General features: G+C 41.6%; 1 protein-coding gene across 3 annotated transcripts in view; it reads right to left on the bottom strand.

Moving 5' to 3' along the window:
- Positions 1-23,214, bottom strand: part of loxl2b (lysyl oxidase-like 2b) — a 36,116-nt gene continuing 12,902 nt past the window's right edge. The window contains exons 4-14 of one of the 3 annotated variants that reach the window (XM_071911516.2): positions 20,695-20,906; positions 16,759-16,975; positions 13,269-13,452; positions 9,871-10,022; positions 9,082-9,249; positions 5,091-5,256; positions 2,848-3,088; positions 2,076-2,191; positions 1,687-1,823; positions 1,324-1,435; positions 1-291 (exon numbers count right to left, since the gene is read on the bottom strand). In XM_071911516.2, the coding sequence (XP_071767617.1) occupies positions 221-291; positions 1,324-1,435; positions 1,687-1,823; positions 2,076-2,191; positions 2,848-3,088; positions 5,091-5,256; positions 9,082-9,249; positions 9,871-10,022; positions 13,269-13,452; positions 16,759-16,975; positions 20,695-20,906 (1,776 nt within the window). In that variant the 3' untranslated portion in view covers positions 1-220. Of the gene's footprint in view, positions 292-1,323; positions 1,436-1,686; positions 1,824-2,075; positions 2,192-2,847; positions 3,089-5,090; positions 5,257-9,081; positions 9,250-9,870; positions 10,023-13,268; positions 13,453-16,758; positions 16,976-20,694; positions 20,907-23,214 lie in introns of those variants that run through there. The other 2 variants (XR_011785098.2, XM_071911517.2) reach the window with 2 other exon arrangements.

Below are 23,214 nucleotides of genomic sequence, written 5' to 3'. Positions count from 1 at the left end.
ATGATACGTCGATACATCAAATACACTTTCTGCTGGGGGAAAGGGAGGTGGAGGGAGGGGGGCTGCTGCCTCGTTGAATGGGGGGAAACATAAAAAAGGGGGGCTTGACGCCGGGCGAGGCCGGCAGTGGAAATCCACCACAGATGGAGGTGCGTAGCGGAGACAGATGAGTCTCTCCGCGGGGGGGCGACCGGTCCGGCTCCTCTCCTCTCGTTGGCCTTTACCTGTGGGTCACCTGGTTGTTGAGGAGGCCGGGGAAAGTCTGCTCCGATTCAGTGCTTAATGAGCCGCCTAGGAGAGCGGGAGCGGGGGGAGAGTTAGAGACTTGAAAGAACATTCGGACCACATCCGCGCTTTGTCCTAGTTTGACGTCTGTTGATGTGAGTCCTGGGTTTTATCCATAAGCCCATAATGGCAGGACACAACTGAAGATGATAACACTTTCTAAGACTACCATATCTATAGTGCATTATAACATTATGGCACTCACAAGTAAGGGATAATGTACAAATGTGGCTACTTACCAAAGATATTAATCATTTGACAGAAAATATTGATTTAAAATTACTTTGAAATCAATAAGCTCAATAATCAATAATCAGTAATCAAGCTAAAGTAAGTGATATGATTTATTGTCAGAAATAAAAGACCTCAGAATGCGTTCACTGGCCAATCAGAATTGAGTTTTCAACAAAGCCGTGTAATAAGGATTTATAATGCACTCATAAAGCCTTATGACCAACACGTAATGCTTACTGATGCCTTATATGAGCTCTCAAAAAACATTTATAGATTTAACTTATAATGAATTCTTGATGATGAATGGTTACTGATGCATTTTATCAACCCACTCATAAAACATTATAGATATAACTTGAAATGAATTATAAGTACAAGCGTCTCATGAATGTTTATAACTAGTCATTTATCAGAGGTTGTCATAAACATTCATAAGACACTTGTACTTATAATTCATTTCAAGTTATATCTATAATGTTTTATGAGTGGGTTGATAAAATGCATCAGTAACCATATGTGTTCTTACAGTCTTGGTCATAAACAGTGCCCTTATAATGATCTATAGTCATAGAAAGTGCTATCAAACTAAATTCATATACATATGACTTATTAATGAGATGTAGAATTCTGTGCAATTCTGTCAAAGGTAAGCTGTTATCTTTACATTTTAAATTGACATTTTAGAGCAACTTGCAACGAGTGCAACAGTAGAAGAAGCTTCAATTCCTAGATTGCCGACAATAGAGGGAACAAACAGTAAAAGGTACAGCGGCAATAGATGTAACAAATATTCCTGAGACTTACCATTATGGCAGCTGTACATCCATACGCGATGGCCGTCGTATCGACATCTGCATTTCATGATGTTATTGGTGTAGTCCGACTCTGGCACTTCATAGTTGGGATTAATAATAACCTGTGAGAGAGAAGACACTGAGGATTACTCATCAACATATAGCCAATATAGAGAGAGGAATACATATCAAACTATCCAACAATAAGACAGAAATGAATGATAAAAGACAAGTATAGATGGTTGCATGTTCAAAAATGTCACCGTTTTGTAAGAAAAAGCCTCAATACAACTAATAAGTTATATTTCATGGACAGATTTTCAAATACTCTTCAGTTACAGAAGGACGAACAACACGGCGAGGGAAAGGTCACCTGGAAAATATAATCCCCAGGTTTGATGTCAGTGATATCGATCCACTGGCAGTCGATGTCGTGCCTGTAGGTATCCCAGCAGCCCACAGTGATGCCCTGCTCTCCAAAGTTGGCACATTCGTATTTCTTCTCAATACCTGCAAAAAAAAAACACACCACGAAACGGAAAATAAGATGAGACAGTGAAGGCGTACATGACCTATATGGCCCATGAAACCCCTTCAGAACCGTTTAAAATGTTAAAAGTGCATGATCGTGTTCACGTCCATGTGAAAATCAGACTGTTTTTTTTTTCCAAATTCCTGAAAAGCAGACTTTGGGAAGATACAGGGTATTTAGCATTACATTTTCTTGAAACTAAAGAAGGAATGCTAGATATGGGCCCTCACCCTCATCGCACTCGGAGTCCTCCAGGCAGAAACTTGCTTTGTGTCCTTCTGCCACCTTGGTGCCGTTGAGGCTGAACAGGTCATAGTGGGTGAACACCTCCATGCTATGATAATGCCTGCAAGACAGACAGGAAAGTACATTAAGTTTACAAACCTAGAATTAAAGCACAGAAATACATGTGCAGCTATAGCCTCTGTTGAAATGCAGCAGACATTCTCAAAAGTCCAACAAAGATTTTGACCGCAAATTGTTTTTGCACTGCTATGTGTAAATCCCACAACATTCCTGGAGATGGTTTGATTTTCTGAGTACACCCTGTCAGCTTCTGCCAATCAGGATGAGGTGCCAGAGGTTTGATGTGTGGAGAGCCGGCCATCATGTGAAGCTGCCAACGGTGCGCTGCTCCTCCAACCGACGCACCAACCACAAAAATCCGGGACTTTTTTCAGCTCTAGCTTTAGCGTACAGCACACGGTTGATTACAGGGCAGCGGCAGAACGTATGGAATGGAAATGTGTCTCCAGAAACAAGTCATCACGGGGGTTGAATCATCTTTTTTCCTCGAATCAGGTCTCATTTGAGCTGTTTTTTCCAAATGATATCTGTTTTTATGTGGTGAATTACCAAATAACACAGTGCGTATAAAAATGAAACGTATAAAATCTTATAGAGAGACTACGGGGGCTTAGATTCTTTGGAATGGTCACATGATGAAATCTGGGATAAAACCTAAGGACATATAAATGAGGCCTTGTAAACTGTGGCACCGACCTGTGACAGTCATGCCACACCCAAGAGTGGCGGCCAGCTTTGGGGCGGAAGTCGGACTGGCCGTTGTTGTGGATCTGGGAGGAGAAGCGCAGCAGGCGGCGGTAGGAGTTGGCCGGGGCTTGGCTGGAGGTGGTGGACAGACAGTTCTCCTCATAGGCGCACTGCAGCATGAACATGGGCCTGTCCTCCATGTAGGTGGTCTGCTCCACCGCCTGAGGGTTCAGCACCAGGTCAGGAGCCGCTGGAGGGCCAGGCAGAAACCAGGGAGGTGGAGATGGAGACAAATTTAGAAATATGGGGACATGGTTCTCACGTTGGCAAGGCAGCTTTGGAGCATGCCAAAATAAATGAGCAGCTTTAATTTTAAAACAGCATGCAGAGCCCTGGTATGATTCAGGAAGGAGGCTGGAGTTTTAGTTCAACATTTCTCAGAGGCAGAGCTCCTCTGGAGGCAGAAGTAATTTTATTGGTTGAATTAAAACTTAATGGGCGGAGCCATAGAACCACAGTTAAGTTAGCTAACTGGCAAACTAGGAACTCAGGCCAAAGTATAAATAAAAATATAAATGGCAATGACTTCTTTTGTTCGTTAATTCATGACCATGGCATTGATAATCATGGAAGGTCAGCAGGCTAGCTAACTAGCTAACCTAGATAGCTGTAGGCTAGTATGGCTGGTCTGAACTTGGAAGGTCAGCTAGGCTAACTAGCTAGCCTAGATAACTTAGTATTACAAAGTGAATTTTTTCAGTTAGTAGCAAGAGCACAAGGCTATTAGCTACCACATCTCTTACCCCTTGCCTTCAGTCTAACATTAGTCACTGTTGCCAATTTGCTTCCAAGGAAAGCACCTATTAAAGTGGCCAGATGACTTTGTATGCTAATTTGCATATGGATATATAGATGCTACAGCATATATCCAATTTGCATGTAAGTACTCAGCATATTGAGCATCAAAGATTTGACATACCAGCTGGCACAACTGTCTTATTGAGTATTTAACCCTCTCAACACCACTCAAACCTAAAGTAACTTTCAAAGATTAAAAAAAAAAGTCTTAACCTTATAATTCAAAGCTCCTGACATGTCAACACAATGGTTGGAAAAAGTTGCTAGGTTTTTCAGTAGTTGCTTTTTTAGAAATGAAGTCGCCAAGTGGGTCTGAAAAGTTGCTAAACCAAGCAAAAAAGTTGCCAAGTTGACAACAGTGAAATTTTGGCTCCACCCACTGAGATTTAACTGAACCAATGAGATTATTTCTGTCTCCACAGCAGCTCGGCCTCAGAGAAATGTTTGTAGAACTAAAACAACAATCTGCATTCAGGAAAGGGTGCTGTCTGAAATGGAACTGCTTATCATGCTGCACTGTAAACAGTGTTTGAAAAGCCCAATTCTTCCCCGTGGGAGGACAGCAGCCCTTTATTTTAATGTTGTACAGGTGTAAACAGTTAACAGAGGTAATAGTTTGTCACTCCTAGCAACTACACACACACAGAATCACAAGGCAGCAGTGCCAAATTGTCAGAAACCTGCCATCTATCATTTGGTAAAGGCAACTTGTTCCAAGGTAAAGAAATGAAACAAATGGAAGGTACACAACAAGTGCTCTTTTCTTTACATAGCAAGTGTCACTATGCTCTGATACTATAAGCTGTTCATATTTGCAACAATGCCACCAAGACAAATTCCTGCACATGTATTATACTTGGCAAGATAGCTTCAGAGCATGCCAAAGTAAATCTGCAGGTTCATTTTAAAACTGCAGAGTCCTGTTATGATGCAGGGAAAGGTGCTAAATCTTTAATGGGGAATTGTACTTTTCTGTGTTGGGAGTTTTGAGTTCTGATTGCTCAACATCAAGGAAAATGCAATCCTATGGGATCATCAAATTGCAATGTTTTTATCCCCACCAATTTAGATAGATTTGAAATGAAATTTTATTGTTGGTTATGAACACTGGTGGGAAATCTTCTCCAGCCACATGAAGTGATGAATTGAAACTTCAGAGTGAAATCCAGACTGTCTCCTAAACAGCAGTGAGCAGCGCTCCGTCCAGAGAAAGCTGGACTCACCAACGTTAGATCTTTTCCCTCTCTCGTCTCTTTGGTATCTTTGGTATAAAGCATCACAGAGTGGCCTTACATCATTTCTGGGTATTGTTCAAATTTTTCAAAGTTATCTCTCACTGCCAACATGCAGCGTTGCCTAGTGCAACTTGAACAATATGAGTTTTGGCGTCTTACTCTCTGAACAGGACACTCCGGCAGCATTGCGCCCCCCTCCTTTAGCGCAGGTGAGGTGGGCTCCATGGTGCAGGCAGTGGGACAGCGACATCTCGGTACCGGAGCAGCGAACCCCGCTCATCACCACAGCGTCTGCACTCACCTCCCCAGGCCAATACCACGTCTCCTGTTGAGAAAACATGACACATGCTTTACAGACGTTGTCCTTAGGTTTAGATCCATATATCAGTTTGCTGATAGACCAGGCTGACACTGGCCTTTCACTAAAAATTACATATGGTCCAGTCAGTGTCATCCACCTCCATGATGGAAATGATGCATTTTGTTTAAGTACATAATTATGGTATAATTCACCAATACTCCACTGGTTGTCTATGGGAAGCTCTTAACTTGTAGTATGAATGAATATGTTTTATTAGCATTAGTATTAATATTATCCTTGGTTTCAATGGAGAGTCTAAATGCTGTTTCAGAGACTTTTCTTACCCTGATAAGAATAAAATTCTGGAGAAAACACTGAATCATTGCATTTTTTTTTCATGTTTGGGCATGAAAATGGTTAAATTTAAAGATATTGAATGTACAAAAAGCAGCTATCGGTCGCTTTAATCCAAAAATTATTATCATCAGTATCGGTATCAGCTTTCAAAAACCCATATTGTTCGAGCCCTACAGTGTGTGGCAGGAAACTTGTTTTTTTTGTCCACCAGCCACAGTGGTTGGTACATTCCACAATCCACCAATACCACAAGTACATTTTCCGAATACAATACGATCTCCAAATGATGACGGATTACCTGCAAAAACTGGCTGGAAGTGAAGACAAACTTTGCAGCCTCAGCAGAAACCTTCAAGCATTTAGCTGATGGTATTTTCCCACCCTGCTCCCAATGAATATTTTACTGATACATTGCAGCCATTTGGCACCTTTTTGGAGGAAAACAATGTGGGCACTTTCAAAGGAATACCATGAATTGTTGTAGAGAAAGGCGATTTCCCATACCGGCCACTAGAGGGTGCACCCTGTCCATTTACAACACTGTAGATGTGACAAATATGTGAGGATGTGGTGTTGAAAATCCCATATTTGGACCAGCCGTGTCAAACAGGCGATTGGATACGTTGTCAAAGCTATTTACTTCTACAGGGAGTGCAACCTTAGAATAAACTTCAATTCCTAAACGGCCAGCATAACAAGCAACCAACAGCAAGGGCTGGGCTGCAAGGATCAAAACAACACTGCCCACACAACAGCAGTAACAAATTTTCCTGTGTCCCTAAAATATTAATGTATAATGGAACCGCTGAGTAAAGAAATGAGCCTGGCAGACAATGTTTTATCATAATAAATGCCAAGTTTCATGCTGATTCATTTCATAATTAAAAGGCACTTTCATTATAATAGACAGCACTTCTCTTCCCTGCCTTGAGCTAAACTTGACATCCTATAATCATCCAAAAATCATTATTTTACAATTTCCACTCATAAAGCTTGAGTCTTCATTCCGCGGCTCTGCAAACACTTTCGAAAGCCGTTAGTGTGCAGGGACCCTGCTATTACTGTTATCACACTGCACTGTAAACGCTGCTTGAAACGCCCAATTCTTCCCTGTTGGAGGAGAGGGGCCCTTTATCTTAATGTGTTACAGGTGTAAACAGTTAACTGAGGTAACAGTCCTTCACACCAGATGGGTGTTTGTCACTCCTAGCAACTACACACATGTAGAAACACAAGGCAGCAGTGCCAAATGGTCAGAAACCTGACATCTATTACTTGAGAAAGGCAATGTGCTCCAAGGTAAAGAAATGGAACAAATGGAAGGTGCACAACAAGTGCTCTTTTCTTTATTATTACCACGTGTCAGTGTGCTTTGTGTTACTAAAGAAGTTGCCAATAAGTATCTGCACCAATGCCGCCGAGACAGATTTCTGTGCATTCATTGTACTTGGCAAGTAAAGTAATTCTGATTCACTTTCAAAGATAAAAAAGATTCAAGACTGCTGGCTGAGGAGTTTAAGAAGATTTTCTAGCCTCCTAACAACAGCAGCATCAAATCCACATGCATAGATCTATGGATATCTGCCTATGGATCACAACAAAATATGTCAGAGATGCAAAACAACAAATATACTGAAACTGAACTTATGTTCTAAGTAGGCTTACAGAGTAAAATCAATGTTTCATTCATTACTTGCTCATCAGTGACAACTAACAATCAATGACTGTAGGCAGTTTTTCATTTCAAATAATAAGATGCTATGATAGCCTGGATGGTAATTTTTCAAGGGATCTCACATGGTTTCCTGACCTCAAGTTACTGTGCAGTATTTGGTATCCAAGCAGCCAAACACGACTTAAAGGCAAAACAAAAAAAAGTTCTGAGTCTGCTTTTGACTCAGCGCAGCGCTGCAGGCTATGTGACGTTGGTGGTGTGTCAATAAAACATAAAGGGACCTAGAAACATGCCCTCTGTCCCCTTGGTGGAGACCATAACCCGCACCAAAGATCCCAGCGCACTGGCTGCTAATTAAAGCAGGGAACTAATTGACATCGATAGTAATTTACACCCATAGGAGACGAGCAGTCTTGATGCATAGCTTTGGAAATGCCTCATTCATTCCATCCCAATCTGTTGACGGCCCCAGGAGAGCTCCATGATATCCCTCCCTTGGGTTGGTGCTTCAGGTTCTGTTACATCATCAGCTGGTAGAGACATCAACTGACCAATGTGCCAATCATGACTGGATGGCAGCGAGACAGAAGTTTCATATGAGCATTTGCATATGGACACCCGAGGGAAACGCATTCTCGTTATCCCGCGATTCAAAAGGTGAACTCGGCCGAGAATAAAGATGGAACTAATTCCAGCTGACATCAAAGAATGAGAAAGAGAGGAGAAGGGAGAAGCCACTTAGCGGGTAGCTCTGAACTTAATCCTCGCTGAATCCACATGAATGCGATGATAGACCTTGCCGGATCAAAGCAGGAGAGGACTCTATGAAATTAAGAAATGGATGTGGCGGGATTACTTTTTACAGAGTTTCAATCTTCACGCCACACGCAGCGTAATTAGGAACTTAGAGGAGGTAGGGTTTCCGTGGCTTGCTCAAGGGCGTTTTGACGGGGTTGGCTGATGTCGGCATCGAACCGGTGACCTCCTGGGTACGGGTCAGGGTGTGGGATGGCTCTCGCTTCGCCGTCTTCTCCCTCCTGGCTGCCCAATGGTGGAATGACCTTCCCGGTCCAGTCAGAACAGCAACTCTCCTTGTTCCGTTGTAGTTTGAAAAATCATCTCAAACTCAAAACCAATCCATTCTATCTCTCTCCTTCGCTCTTAAGTTATGACTGGTCCCAGCACTTGTTGTTATATGATCGTTCTGTTGTCACAGGAATATTGTAAGGCCGCTAAGGCCCTGATCTCCTGAATTTTGGTTGCTTGTAATTTTTGGCGACATTGAAGCTTATTCTGCTGTTGCACTCATTTAAAGTCACTCTGGAAAACAGCATCAGCTAAATGCCTACGGTCTTACCATTAGGCAAAGGTGGGTGACCCCCAGCAGCCACAGGGCCCCCCCCAAAAGACAAGAATAGACTAACATATTTTTAAATCAATAAAAATTTGGCTATTTCTGTCTTGAGTCATGGCCACCCCTTCTACTCAGTCAGTCTTTCTAGCACAATATAATGAAGTAAAGCTACCCAAGTGGCGCAGAAAAACAAAACAGAGGAAAATAGAAGGTTTGTTAACTTTTTTCATCAAAGAATCAACTGTTGCTAGTGTTGCTGCTAGCAATATTACCACTGCCTCCAAGCTCAGCCCCAACTTGAAGGTAATGTATAGAAAGGATGGATTGAAAAGAGTGAATGTTGGGACTCAGGGGGCCCCATGTTTGCCTTTGCCTCGGGCCTCCAAATCCCTAAGTCCTCCCCTGCCTAAAATATGAATATAAATGGCTGTCCCTTGTCGAGCAGGAGTGGGTTGTCTTATACCTGGAAGGCGTTGCTGGCGAAGCCCAGGCCCAGTTGTCTGCAGACCACCATGGCCTCCATGGTCCCCCAGCCGTCGCTGCACACTGTCCCCCACACCAGAGAGCCATTTCTCTCCGCCAGCACCTCCACGCGGCCCTCGTAGGGGTTACGGCCCCCACTCAGACGCAGCTATGTGCACATGAACACAACAGAGACATGGACTTTAACATGCATCTTATTCAGATGATATTTAGGATAATATAGGATACAACTTAAATGATCCTTGTGGGGAAATTGGGTCACAGCAAATGGGAGTAGGATACAGCAAAGCAGCATATATAAGAATATATAAGAATATATATAAGAATATAGCAAATGGGGTGTATTAAACATACAAGTCCAATGTTTCAAGGATAATTGAAGCGGGAAAGTATGAATGAAAAAAAAGAATGTGAGTTGCAGCATTATGAGGATGTGCAAAATAACAGCAGTCGAACATACTGAGACGAAGAAAATATGTGCAATATGGAAATCTACTAAAACAAGTATGAAATCAGTGAAAAATTACAAAATGTATCAAGATATATGCAATACAAATGGGGCAGAATATGGGAATATGAACAAAACAAATATGTAAGTTTATAGCTTATATACATGATGTGCAAAATGCGGACATGTATTGTAAAAAAACTATTCACCCTATCAAATATATTCTATTTACAGATGTAGATAACATAGAAAGAATGTGCAGGAGGGAAAAGATTGTATTTCTTTGTGAACATGTTGCAGTGTTTTAAGTTTTCCACTCACTCGCTCCTGGAAGCCCATAGCGGGGACGTTACACCTGACGGCTGCGTCCTCCTCATGGCTGCAACCAACAGACTCCTTGTTGAAGAAACACTCTGTGATGGACTTCTCAAATCCGGAGCACTCCACCTCATTCATATGCACTGGGCCCATACCTTGAAAACACAGATGCAAGAAGACGTTTTGTTGAAAAGGACTGCCTTTTTTGGGCTTCAGAGTGAAACCGAGAAGTGAAAGCAACTGTGAGAGAAAACTGCGCAATGTAAATTTAGCAAAATATTCATGTTGAAGTACAGAATGATGCCAACGGCTGATCAAACAGGAGTTGAAGGAGTAAATGCTAATTCATGTGTATTTATCTCTGCTCTGAGCTATTTAGACATCTTTATCTGCAATGACTTTTATTCATTGTTTACCCCTCTCTGTTATGGTTTAGTTTTCTTACCTGGCTTTCATTCCTTTAGCTGATGTTTTTCTCTGCTGTTTAATTTTTTTTTACTCTGTTGTAAAGTGCTTTGTACCTGTTTTGAAAAGTGCTCTATTATTATTTTTCCATCTGACTTTTTTCTTCCAGAACACAGAGTAACAGAGAGCTGTTCACAGGAAATCATGAGGGAGAATCAAATGATGATTTTTCCAAAAGGGAGTCACTAGCATTCCCTCCGTCTCAACTGTTTCCATGTCCAATGTGCCATTATACTGGAATGTACTATATCTAAGTCCCTGGTTGGGGATGTGAAAAGGATTCTGAAGAGTTCCTATCCAGAAAAACCAGTGTGGAATTATTTCTGCCGGTTATGGGGGTACACAGCACACACCTAATTAGAGGAAAACATTCTATTTTCCACAGTATATCCTGATAACAGGTGAGCTAGGGCCTTACAACCTTTTATAAGCCAGTTACAAGGTTTCTGCTGAGTCTGTCGTTTGAAGTAGGTCAGTGACACATTTAGGGTGGGGGGGTTGGGGGTGTCCAAACCTCCAAACCTGCTTTGCCTACTGTAAAAAAAAAAAAAAAATCTCCATGGCAGCCAGTGATATAACACTGCTGGTAGCTGTCTGGGAGGAAACTCCTCTGTCGAGACCATAAAGCGGGACTGCTAGGAATGAAGGCCACCATTAGGAAAAACCTTGTCAATAAAAGAGGGGGGTCTTCCTCTGAGCTGGTCCTGACTCCCCTGGAGGCAAAGGCTTGGCCGTCCACGTGTCAAGAATTTTGTTCCAAAAAGTGACACCTACTCTTACAAAATGATGGACAGCGCAAGAGTAAAACCAACTGTGTTACTTTTTAAAAACTTCAGTCTTATCAAGCCATTTATTCACATATTTAGTCTTAAAATCTTACTTTATGCTAGCCAGAATGGCCAGCATCTCCATGTGCTGATGTGTCTGATGTGACTGTAGCATTTTCATTAGGTCCTTGTTGAACTGCCATGTCTGAAATGCCTGTGGTAGTGACCTTTATAGGCCAGCTGATGGACCGTAAGTTGCCAACGCTAGTTTTGCTTTTTCCATTTCACATTTCTCTACAATTCAAATTGCTGGTGGAAGTGTTTGGCTAGCTAGTAGAGGATTCATTCCAAATTTCCTGGTTTCCTGATAAGGTAAGTTGTGTCATTTTACATTAGGTTGTTTGTTGGGCTTCTTCTTCTTCAAAGTTCTTTTTATTGAATTTTCCATCAAATCACAATTACAGTTACAATGATCAGGTAAAAGTTGTACAAATAAGGTCATCCCAACCCTATCATTATTTCTTGGGCTTCTTTGTTGAAAATAAGTAAGTACCTAACTAAGCGTATGGTAGCAGTAACGTTAGTTGTTAAGTTGTAGTAGTGAGCAATTATTGCTGATTTGATTTCTTTTTTCACTGTTATATTTTCATTTGCCTAGACCCTCACAGCTAGCAAGCATGTAACTAGCGCAAATCTAACTTTCAGTTGTTCTTAAAACAAGTGAGAAATTCTGCCATTGAGGTCGAGATAATTGCATTTGTTTCCTATGCAGTTTCACTTGGTTCAGGAATTTTCTAGAAACAAGAGTCAATATTTTGAGGCAGAATAAGGCAGTATCACTCCACTGGTATAAAGACAATGACACACACACATGAGCACCCATCTGCAGAATGTTTTCACTTATTTCAAGAGAAATAATTTTAAGACTCAATACTTGATTGACTTGTTAAGATGCAATTTTTTTTGCAGTGTGGTACTTTTTGGTTGTCAAAATGCCAGCTGTTTAACAGACTGGATCGTCTATATTTTAGAGACACTGAATCACGAACTTCAGGTAATAACTTTGTTTCCAAAATGAATATACAGCAATCTTCATATATACTTCCAAATCAATATAACAGTTTCTACCAGCTTGCTGTAATGGATTCCCATATTCACCTTCCTACACAATGTAACTGATCCTATTCCATTTAGCCAAACCACATTCTCCATCAGGTCTGTGAGTTCATGTTACTCTGGTCAGTCGGACTGTGGGTAAAAGGAAGGGATGGAATTACTGCCTGTGAAATGTTTGGGATATTTTCATACCTAAACATTTGGTAAGCAGATGTACTGTTGCTACACAGTCATAAGCTTTCATCCCATGCCATGCAGGCGCTGCATATCCATGGTTCCTCCAACAGCAAAGTCTGTAATTCTGAGCTCACTGGGAGGAGACTTTCAGATCTACTGTATTGGGTTAGCCAGTCCAGGCTTTTGGATTTTTCTGTCCAAATATATACTCTTACTCTTTTTCCATACCCTTTTCTTTCTCTTGAGTGTATTCTCTGTTAGTGGATATCAAAATCCTGTGAGGATGCTAGACTAAAATGTGGCAGTGCCAGATGCTCCGGACAAGATGTGGCAGGTTTTGAATGAAACCTGACTGGTTTTGTTCCAAAATTAGACAACAACCTGTCTTTCAAAATGATAAACAGCACAAAATTAAAAGTAATTATGGTACTTTTTAAAGTATAGTAACTTTGTTGGACCATATTATAACACTTCATTGAAGAGTGTTAAACTTAAGGTAATTATTTCTTCTCAAAATGGATATAGCATTTTTTCATGGAAGTCTTGATGTTTACTGTATGCTGGATAAATGGGGAGTGGCAGTGGCCCGAGAGGTTAGAGAAGCAGGCTTGTGACTGTAAAGTCACTGGTTTGAATCCCTGGATTGGCTGGGGAAATATGGGTGGGGAAAGTGAATGAGTAATGCTCAGCAACTACTTTAGAGGTGCCCTAGAGCAAGGTACTTAACCCTCCAACTACTTAGTGTCCAACAGCAGCAGACTGTGGCTGTACTGGGCAGCTCCCAGGTGTGAATGTGAAGCAGGGGTGGAGCTGGAAAAGAGTCAGTTGATTTTCCCTGGATAAACAAAGATTAAAATCTATATAAAAATAGCGCACCTTGTCCGAGCCGACCTCCAGACAGGGCCTCCTTGGCGGTACCGAAGCCCAGCTCCCGACACACCACGGAGGCGGACAGCAGGCTCCAGTTGTCGTCACATATGGTGCCCCACTCGCCGTTCTTCAACACCTCCACGCGGCCCTCGCCCACGATGGCCCCACCGCGAAGACGGACCAACGGTTGCTGGAGGGGAAAAGCGGAGACAGAGATCTTTTGTAGAGGCTGAAACTCAAATACTAGGCAAATACTAAAGGAGAAAAACCGCATATTTAGGTCATTCTGGTTCAAGGAGGCCAATCTTCCAAAAATAATACAGTCAGCTGAAGGTTTGCAACCTCAAGTTGGACTTTTCTCCCTCCGAGACGGTGGGAGAAACGCTTGTGAAGCAACAGACTGGGTGGCTCCATGTTTACGTACGTGCTAGTTATGTGGTTCTCCCATTAACTGTTTAGACAAATTGGAAGTGTTTAATTTTACAAGTAAACACATTGGTGGCATAGTCTAATCTGATTTACTGCCATTTGTATTCACAAAGTGCAGTCCAGACATCTTAATGTGTGGCCTTTGGGATTGTGGATATGTCTTTCCAACTACTGTATGCCTCTGCCAAATACTGGTACTAAAATAAGGTCTTCATCATTTGAAAAACGTGACACATTCTCTTACAAAATAATGGATTGCAAAAAAAACAAACCCAAAATGACTTTAGGTAATTGAAGTCCTTACTTGATAAAATTATAACACTTTAACAGACTGGATTACCTATATTTCACACACCAGGTAATGATTTTTTCCCCACAATGGCATTTTGAAATAGAACTATTCATATATGATTAAAGCCTAAACCAACTTACAGTGAATATACTGATTACACTGTGTAGCCCTCAGTAGTGCATAACACTTAATGCTGAATGTTAGCGTTCTGTTTAGAAATGTGTACTACAGTTAAAGGAGTAAGGTGATGGATTTTAAATCTAAAAATGTACTTTTTTTATGTACTTATGCCAGCTCTCGTTTCCATATGATTTGATCATAGAGGAGATGTCAGCTTTTTTTTCCTAATGGTGAATATCTCCTTTCAGAATGAAACTCCCTGGAATCAGACTGACTGGAAGTTCTGTGGGAACGTGTTGAGAGGATTTGGGATGTCAGGACGGCCACGCCCAGCCCAGCACTAAGCTGTGGAACGTGACAGAGAGCAGGCAAGCTCATACCTCATATCTGGACATGTGGATGGAGTCACACATAGACAAATTCCTGTCAGCTTAGTGGTGCTGTCACAGGGGGGGGAAAAACCACAAACTAGGAATTGCATTTCTGGTGTTTCTCTTCCTTGAATTGAAAGTTTACATGGTCATTTATGGGCTGAGTGAGTTTCTTGGGCCCTTGGGACCTGTGAAAAACCCACTGTAAAACTTCCATGGGTGTCAGTGAGAAAATAAGCATTCTTGTCTTCATGTCATACTTTATTGACTCCAGTAGGGAAATTCGCTTTTCCCTTTTCACCTCCAGGGAGGTCAGCAACAGAGCAGCACCTCTGGTAGGGTTCAGGCCCAGATTCACTAAAGATTTGTGCAAAGAAGACTATATCCAAATCAGAATATCATGCTATTCACTAACCATGCACAATGAGTGGAAAGCTGCCTAACAGCACTGGTCAAAAACATAAAGACTCTTTGTGTCATGGTCATGCATATATAAACTGTATGTAAATCATATCATTTTGCCAACATAATAGCTATTTCTAGGTGAGGTAGTGCAAATCAAGAGTTTGTCCGTCTGAGTTTGTCCATTCAGAATGGCTGCCATCATTGCTTCAAGATGCAGGCATCGTGGCCAGCAAGTCAAGAGGGCTTTCCATGCTAGATTCTCCGATCAGACCAGAAAACGCTCCAATTATAAAGGTGCTTTAGGGCATAAGGGTGCAGCCCTGGTGGATTAGTCTTACAGCTGAAACTATTTGTGCTTGCAATTGGTGATGAAGTGGGGTTATTTGCAGTGTAGTGCTCTTTTTATGGGCTGGTTTGCACCACAGCTTGATTTTCATAAATTTCGTAGAGCACATAGCTCAAGCAAGTGAGGTGTAGAAAATGCAAAAATTGCCCTCACAATGGAATCTTAGTGAATTTGGACCTTAAGTGTGTTGCTCAAGGATACTTGAGAAGGGTGAATGTTTGCTGACTGTCTTTCAAGTTTGCCTGAAAAGTTTGCCTGAAAAACGTGCTTTCTGGAGATATATGTTTTTCAACAGCGTTCACCCACTCCCTCCCTCCCTCCCCTCCTCCCTCCCTCCCCTCCTCCCTCCCTCCTCCCCACCTCCCCCCAAGATTTTCATTGTATCTGCATCAATCACGTCCCTCCTCAACAAACCCTGAGACGACCATTAATCATTTTGATGAGAAACATCCAACGCGTCTACAGCTGCCCGGTTCACAAAGTGGCGCTGAGTACTGAATGTCACTGTTGGCTAATGTGTCTAACCAAAACATTTCATCACCCACCCTCCAGATTAAAGTCACTGAACTGAACAGGAGTGAGCTTTGTTTACCATTTGCAGTTTGTTGACCCCTTCAGCAGAAATCAGAAATGTTTCTCCTGCAAATGACAGGAGACAGCCCGTCTAAAAAACGGTGTATTACCTACTGATGAGTATGCTGCTTCATTATACTGAAGAGAAATACTTCAGTGAGACAATTATTTCTCAATTCGCTCTCACATCAGTGCACTGAAAATGCCAGGATATTAAATTATTTTCCATGTATGAGTAGGAATCAGAAAAGTGCCAGCTGGAAGGTAGTAGAGTAAAAAACTTTCCACTTTCCTCTTTGAGTGATGGTAAAAAGAATCAATCGTGGAAAACAACAACGTGACAATAGTCATCTGTAAGTATTTTGGCTTCAGAATGGTCTGGATGTAGTATGATGGAACACTTACACATTGGAAAAAAGCATAAAATAAGGCTTTTCTGAAAATAGAATTGATTCTTGTAATATTTGTGGTTGTTTGCCTTGTGATGATCACCGACTGGAGCTCATACCCAGGGGCGGACTTAGTGATTTGGGGGCCCTGGGCAAAGGCAAGCATGGGGCCCCCTGAATCCTACCCTTTCCCTTTTTCTTCCATCCTTTCTATACATTACCTTCAAGTTGGGCTGAGCAAAATATGTATACAAGGGCACTTTTTTTTTTGTTTTTTTCCGCCCCACATGGGTAGCTTTGCTTTTTTTTTTTTTTTTTTTATTCTCTCTCAGCTACTGATCACTGGCAAGGAAAATGAGCTTAAAGTCAAAAAGAGGGGTGTTTTTCAAAAAGTACATTTCTTTTAAATGGATTAAAAATTAGTTTACATTAGTTCTTTTCTTGTCTTTTGTGGGAGGCGATCTTACCTAAAGGTAAGATCGCCTCCTGGGTCTACCACACCATTAGTACAGACAGCACTTACTGTGAGGATTGTGCATGCTCTGAATGTACCGGGTATCTGTCGACCTACCTCTTGTCGGAAGGCCTTCCTGAATCCGGTCATGGGGGTCGGGGAAAAGGCTCTGCCGGCAACGCAGCTCACCACCACAGGCATACCTCCACCACAGGTCCCGTTGGACTTCATCGACATAGCCTGACCCAGTTTACAGCCGGACAAGTGGGCCTCGTTGCCGGTGCAGTTGACGGAGAAGTCCCAGTATGTGGGCTTTCTCCTGCGAGCAAACATCCTGGAGGGAGAGGGAAAGGAGATCAGGATGGATTTAAGGTCATTCATTATCGAGGGTATCAAGAGTTTCCAAGATGAGACTTACGAAATGATTGCTGTCACGAAAGTAAAGAGCGTTATGGGTTAGGAGTCATCTGAGGTATAGAACCATCTGTGTTTTTGAAATGTAGACTGAGGAATTTCAGGCAGCTATAGTTCTCCAAAACAGATATACCGGTACTGCTTTTTGGAATGATGCCTTCCATCTGTAGAAATCTGGAGATGCTTGAGAGACAAAGATGATTGAGTCATCTGTTTTGATAGATGCTATTAAAATCTTGGCAGGGATATTGGTGAAAGCTGCTAGATTGTTTTTAGCACAGCATTTTGGGTGGACATTGTTAAAGCGGTAATCCGAGATCTCTGCGTTATTTTCTATTTAGGTGACATCTTTGGTGCTAAGCGATGATCTTTTTGAGATCAGCTGTCAATCAAACAGTTTTTCCTTGGATTTTCTGTTGATGAAGTTTGAGTTTCTGTAGGTGGTGCTCCCTTCTTTGTTCTTTCTTCCTCTTTCTTCTTCAGCCATGGTGGCTATCACTGCTCATGCTAACTACCCAGTTCTATTTATTCCAAACAAACTCGAAGAAGAAAATGCATCACTTCTTGTGTACTAGAGCATCTTCCCAGGAAAAATCTACCAGACGCCGGGTGTTTTCGAACAGCAAATGTAAAAGCTTTCATGAAGTGGCTGTAGGTTGAATCACTGCTGTATTGTATCAATCAGCAATATATAGTAGTTGTATGGGATTATGTTGGTACTACTCTCTCAATAGTCCATTTACATTACATTTTACATTTTAGACATTTAACTTGACACTTCAGAGCGACCTACAATGGATGAGCAGGTAGGAGTTCAACGTTGTGGGGACTGACCCTGGGTGAGAAATGCTACTCTAGGAGGGTTTTATCTTATAAATTGTAGCTTCTGCTGAGATTGGAACTCAGATTGTTGGATTTGATGTCCAGAATGCCAAGCTTGACACCATGGACAAAGTCAGTATTGATAGTATACATTATAGTATTTGAAGAAGAAAGATAACTGGAGCGCTTTGGACATTCAAAAAACCTTAGGTGCTCATGGATAGGGCTAAGGTACTTCAATGAAAGAAATGGGAAACTGATCCTAGACCAGGCACTCATGAAGGTTTGAACTTTAAAAAGCCTTTATTCAAATGGGCTAGAACATTTTAAAAGACACCAACGCGTATCGCCTTTCGCCTTCATCATGTTCATTTTAATAAAGGCTTTTTAAGGTAAAAACCTTCATGAGTGCCTGGTCTGGGATAAATTTTACACTTCTTTCATTGAAATACAATATAGTATATTGTAAAGTTAATACCAAAATTGCAAGATTTGTGGACAGCTGGATAGGACGCAGTCTGACATATGAACTTGATTTTGTCGGGGATGTAACAGAGTGCGGTTAATAATCCTGCTCGTTCAGGCCTGCTGGGGTGCTAATCTCTTCCTCTCCATTTAGTAGTGAGCCCATATGATGTGTTTAATGAGCCATACTTACAGAATGGTATGTTCTCTAGTCCTTATATCACATGTGTGAGGTGTACATAAAGCACGGATTAAAATGGGACAGGCAGCATTTGTTTTTCATTTGGGACCTGACGAAAGGAACGCCGCAGACTGGAACCTATCCAGAGCTAATGTTCTGAGCCGCTGCCAAAGGACGAGGTTTGCTATCTCCTCCAATGCAATTTAAACACGGCCGCGATACATATCAGCTCTGTTCAAAATGAGCAATGACTGAGTAAATTGGCGGTCTGGAAGCTGTGAAAGCTGACTTCTCACCAAAATCCCTTAACCCAGCTGAAAATGCAATTACACATTTCTACTGAAGTTGTGGCTTGCTGTCACTTTTGATCAACTTGAAAGTTACCCAATGCTTAAACTGACTTACTACTTTTAGTTAAAGGTATTACACACTAGTGTTAGACGGGGCCTTTTACTAAAAATCATATATCTGCCAGTCAGTGTCATCCACCTCTGATATGATGGATATGATGCAGTTTGTTTGATTACATATTAATTGTAGAATTGATCAATACGACACTGGTTGTCAATGGGAAGCCCTTGACCTGCATTGATTCTAATGCAACATTTGATCAAAGTAATTAGTGTTATTATTATTAGTAGTAGTAGTAATAGCAATTTCAAAGGCTTTTCCACCCTGCTGTGAATAACATTCTGGGGGAAACACTGAATACTTTTTGGCATGAAAATGTTCAAATGAGAGAGTGAATATCGGCACCGGCCAAACCCGACTGCACACCATAAGTGCCTCACATTCACAGGACTTTTAATATGAATCCTGTGGTCTCAGGGGGATGCTGAACAAAGCTAAACCAGAGGCTGCACAGAAGCACTGGAACCGAGGCAAACTCAGGATTATGAAAGAACTCTCAGCAGCTCTTGGCCGCGGACCATACCAGATTCAGACGACAGCCTGTAAAAACAGACTGCACGTTTCACGTGCAGTCTAAACCGACACGTAGATGGAAAGTAGGGAGCCGTCGCGCTCTACTGCGGTTACCTAAAGCAGAGGAAACTTCCCAGTCTGGCAGACAGTAAATTCAAGGTTAACTTCAGCTCTGGAAGTGTTGGTTTGTCATGGTTAACCTGTGGCTATCTGGCCGCTGGGCTGCCTCATGTAAGCAAGATTTAGATCCCTCATCAGTCACTAACCCATTACGACTGCTTTGTGGAATGCAGCAATCTTGTATATACATAAGGAGGCAGGTCGGGTTTCAGTGGAGCCAGGCTTGTGATGTGAAGCATGTAATCCGCACATGGGAAGATGTTCTATACAGGCTCATCTTTATATGTTCTATATTTTAGAAAACATGTACCTTAAATAATAAGCACATTTGGGTCAAGGCCCTGATGAGCTGAGTAAGACATTTTAAGTTTGAGGTTTGGAAAAACAACCCACACACAATTTCCACCAAGGAGCCTGACACAGACAGTAGAGTTCAGATGTCAAGGTTTCGTTTTCACCAGCCTGACATGATCCTGTATGGGGCGCGTTGCTTCAGCCATGCCCAGATTTGACCCCGGCACATAATTTATGAGTGGATGTGCTGGGCTTGACCGAGCTGAAGAGGCAAGTCATAAAGTTAAGATCTTGTGCCTTTTTTAACTTGGATTTTTTTTAAGTGGATTTTTACCCACTTACTGCAGTACACATTTTCAGAAAATATAAAAAATTCAGCCACATGTGAAGACATTTGAGAAGTTTGAGAAGATGTTTTTTGTCCATTTTGGACCAATATGGAACCGTATAAATCTGAGGTCACAATCTTCTAAGAAGCATGTATTAAGGCCCTGCTCTTTGCTGGTATAGCAAATAAGCCGATGATGTATTTGTTAGACACACGTAGCCAGACCTACTTTATTTTCGTGATGCACCAGCGCAGGATGAGGGTGAAGCACAGACTGGTTAAGATGCAGGGACTAATTTGCGGGTGTGGTAAAGAAATGGGGGAAAAACCAAATCAGAGTTGACCATCTGCCAACTCTGGACTGGAAGCACGTTTTGCCATTACCCCTACAAAGCACCCACTGAGTCACAACATGCATTCGGTGGGCACATTTTCCCAAAACGCCCCCCAGGGGGACTCAAACTCTAAAAACCTACACTGGACCACACATACGGGGAACACTCACTTGTAGACTCTGGCATTGTACTTCCTCTCCCCGGGGAAGCCGAACATGCCACAGATGACCCTGCTGTTCAGCTGGCTCCACTCGGAGTTGCAGATCTGCTTCCATTTACCGCCGTCCTTGACCTCCACGTAGCCCTCTGTCACGGGGATCCGCTTGCGGTAAGACGACAGGATGGCTCGGATGCGTACGTCCTCCACTTGAATGTTGAGGTTCTGTGAACAAGAAACAAAGGAGCACCTGTGATTAGAAGTCGTGAAGAAAGTACTCTTTGAGGTCCACCTCTCACACACACACACATGTACAGTGTATGTGTATGTTTCTTTCTTTTTAATGTCATTTTATGAGTTGATAATGTCATTTTACCTGACAAATTCTGTATTTGTTGTGTTTTATGTGAAGCACATTGAATTTGCCTTATGTATGAAATGTGCTATATAAATAAAGTTTGCCTTACCTATGTATATACATATTGATGCTCTCAGAACCAAATATTCTGTCTTCAAAAAGTCTATTTTGTCATAACTGAGAAAACCTCCTCATTTTCAATGAATTTTCAATGCATTTCTAAAATATTATCATGCGTTTTGAATTTTTTTTTTGCGTTTTCCATGGGCCCAAATGTCATGCTCATCAAAATTGGATTGTTTGATAGTTTTTCCATGACAGCAGTGATACATATGTATGTGTGTGTGTGTGTGTGTGTGTGTGTGTGTGTGTACCTTACTGATATGTAAGAACACATATGTGCGTATATGTTTAAATATTTTCAAATTTGTATACAGTATATATTTTAAATATTGTTTTGGGTCATTTTTATATATATATATTTTTGACATATATGTTGACAGGAATAAATACATTAGTTTTGCATGGCATCAGCCAGCCAAGGTCTATAGAGACCTTGCATCTTCTAAATGACTCCGGCTAGACGGATCTCTTCCATCTTCTGAAGGGTAAACAGGCTATACATCACATCTGTCTGGAATTTGCATTTCCCATGTTACATAATGTGCAAATCAAAGGCCCTCACCTCCCTGTCCAAACTCCAACCACAGCCGCTGAGCTCTGTGTGCATCTCTTGTAAACCTCCTACAGTTTACCCAAACAGTTTTACAGTGAAGCACCTTGTTAATGCAAAACACCCTGACTGGCTGCACTGCAACTGTTTTTGGCTTTTGAACTAACAGAATCACACGGTTTCCATGGAAACACATGCAACACATTTTAGTGGGTGTCGCTGGAAAGCAGTCGGTAAAGGAAAATGCACAAACACAGCATTGTGAGTGCACGTGCAGTGGGAGGTGTTTAAGCCCGTGCCGTGACCTTTTTTTCCCCCAAATGTTCCAACTCGACTAAATACACCTTGGAGAAAGAGACTTGTATAGCAGAGGAATGTTTAAACAGAAGGCAAAAAGACACTTCTGTGATGGTGTCTTTAAAGGAATACACCAGGATTTTTGGATATTATCCTGTTAACTTACCTGTTAAGTGATAAGAACATAAGACACCAAAATCATCCATGTGTCCCCAGTAGATGATTGGCTCCACAGCTCCATGCTAACACTTTAGCATGCTACACTATGTTGAGTGATAGTAGGCTCCATGCTAACACTTTAACATGCTACACTATGTTGAGTGATAGTAGGCTCCATGCTAACACTTTAACATGCTACACTATGTTGAGTGATAGTAGGCTCCATGCTAACACTTTAGCATGCTACACTATGTTGAGTGATAGTAGGCTCCATGCTAACACTTTAGCATGCTACACTATGTTGAGTGATAGTAGGCTCCATGCTAACACTTTAGCATGCTACACTATGTTGAGTGATAGTAGGCTCCATGCTAACACTTTAACATGCTACACTATGTTGAGTGATAGTAGGCTCCATGCTAACACTTTAGCATGCTACACTATGTTGAGTGATAGTAGGCTCCATGCTAACACTTTAGCATGCTACACTATGTTGAGTGATAGTAGGCTCCATGCTAACACTTTAACATGCTACACTATGTTGAGTGATAGTAGGCTCCATGCTAACACTTTAACATGCTACACTATGTTGAGTGATAGTAGGCTCCATGCTAACACTTTAACATGCTACACTATGTTGAGTGATAGTAGGAACTAGCATTATCCAAAGTAAGAAGACTGACCTGTAAGTAATAAAAAGTTGTTAGAGGTTTTTATTATATGGCCTGTAGATTAATGTTTCTTTTAAAAGTTAAATATTAATTCCATTAGTTGATGTAGCCAGGTTTATTTTTTGAACTATTTCAGGTGAGCACAGTCTCCCATCGCCCACCACCTTCACTTCCAATGGAAAAAGGGAAAGTAATCACATGCTAATTCAAAACAGTATGTTATTTTTGTATCATATTTCATGTAGCCTAGATTTAATTATTCCTGTACACAAAACTGCCAGACTCTGTCCCATATCATTTAAGATTACTTACCATTTAGCTTTAGAGCTGCTACAAGCTCTCATTTTCTTCCTTTTGAGATAATGTTCGTCAAAC

The sequence above is a fragment of the Centroberyx gerrardi genome, chromosome 8 (assembly GCF_048128805.1).
Source record: "Centroberyx gerrardi isolate f3 chromosome 8, fCenGer3.hap1.cur.20231027, whole genome shotgun sequence".
Lineage (NCBI taxonomy): Eukaryota > Metazoa > Chordata > Actinopteri > Beryciformes > Berycidae > Centroberyx > Centroberyx gerrardi.
Note: the sequence above shows the minus strand (reverse complement) of the source record. Positions and strands in the feature narration are given on the sequence as shown.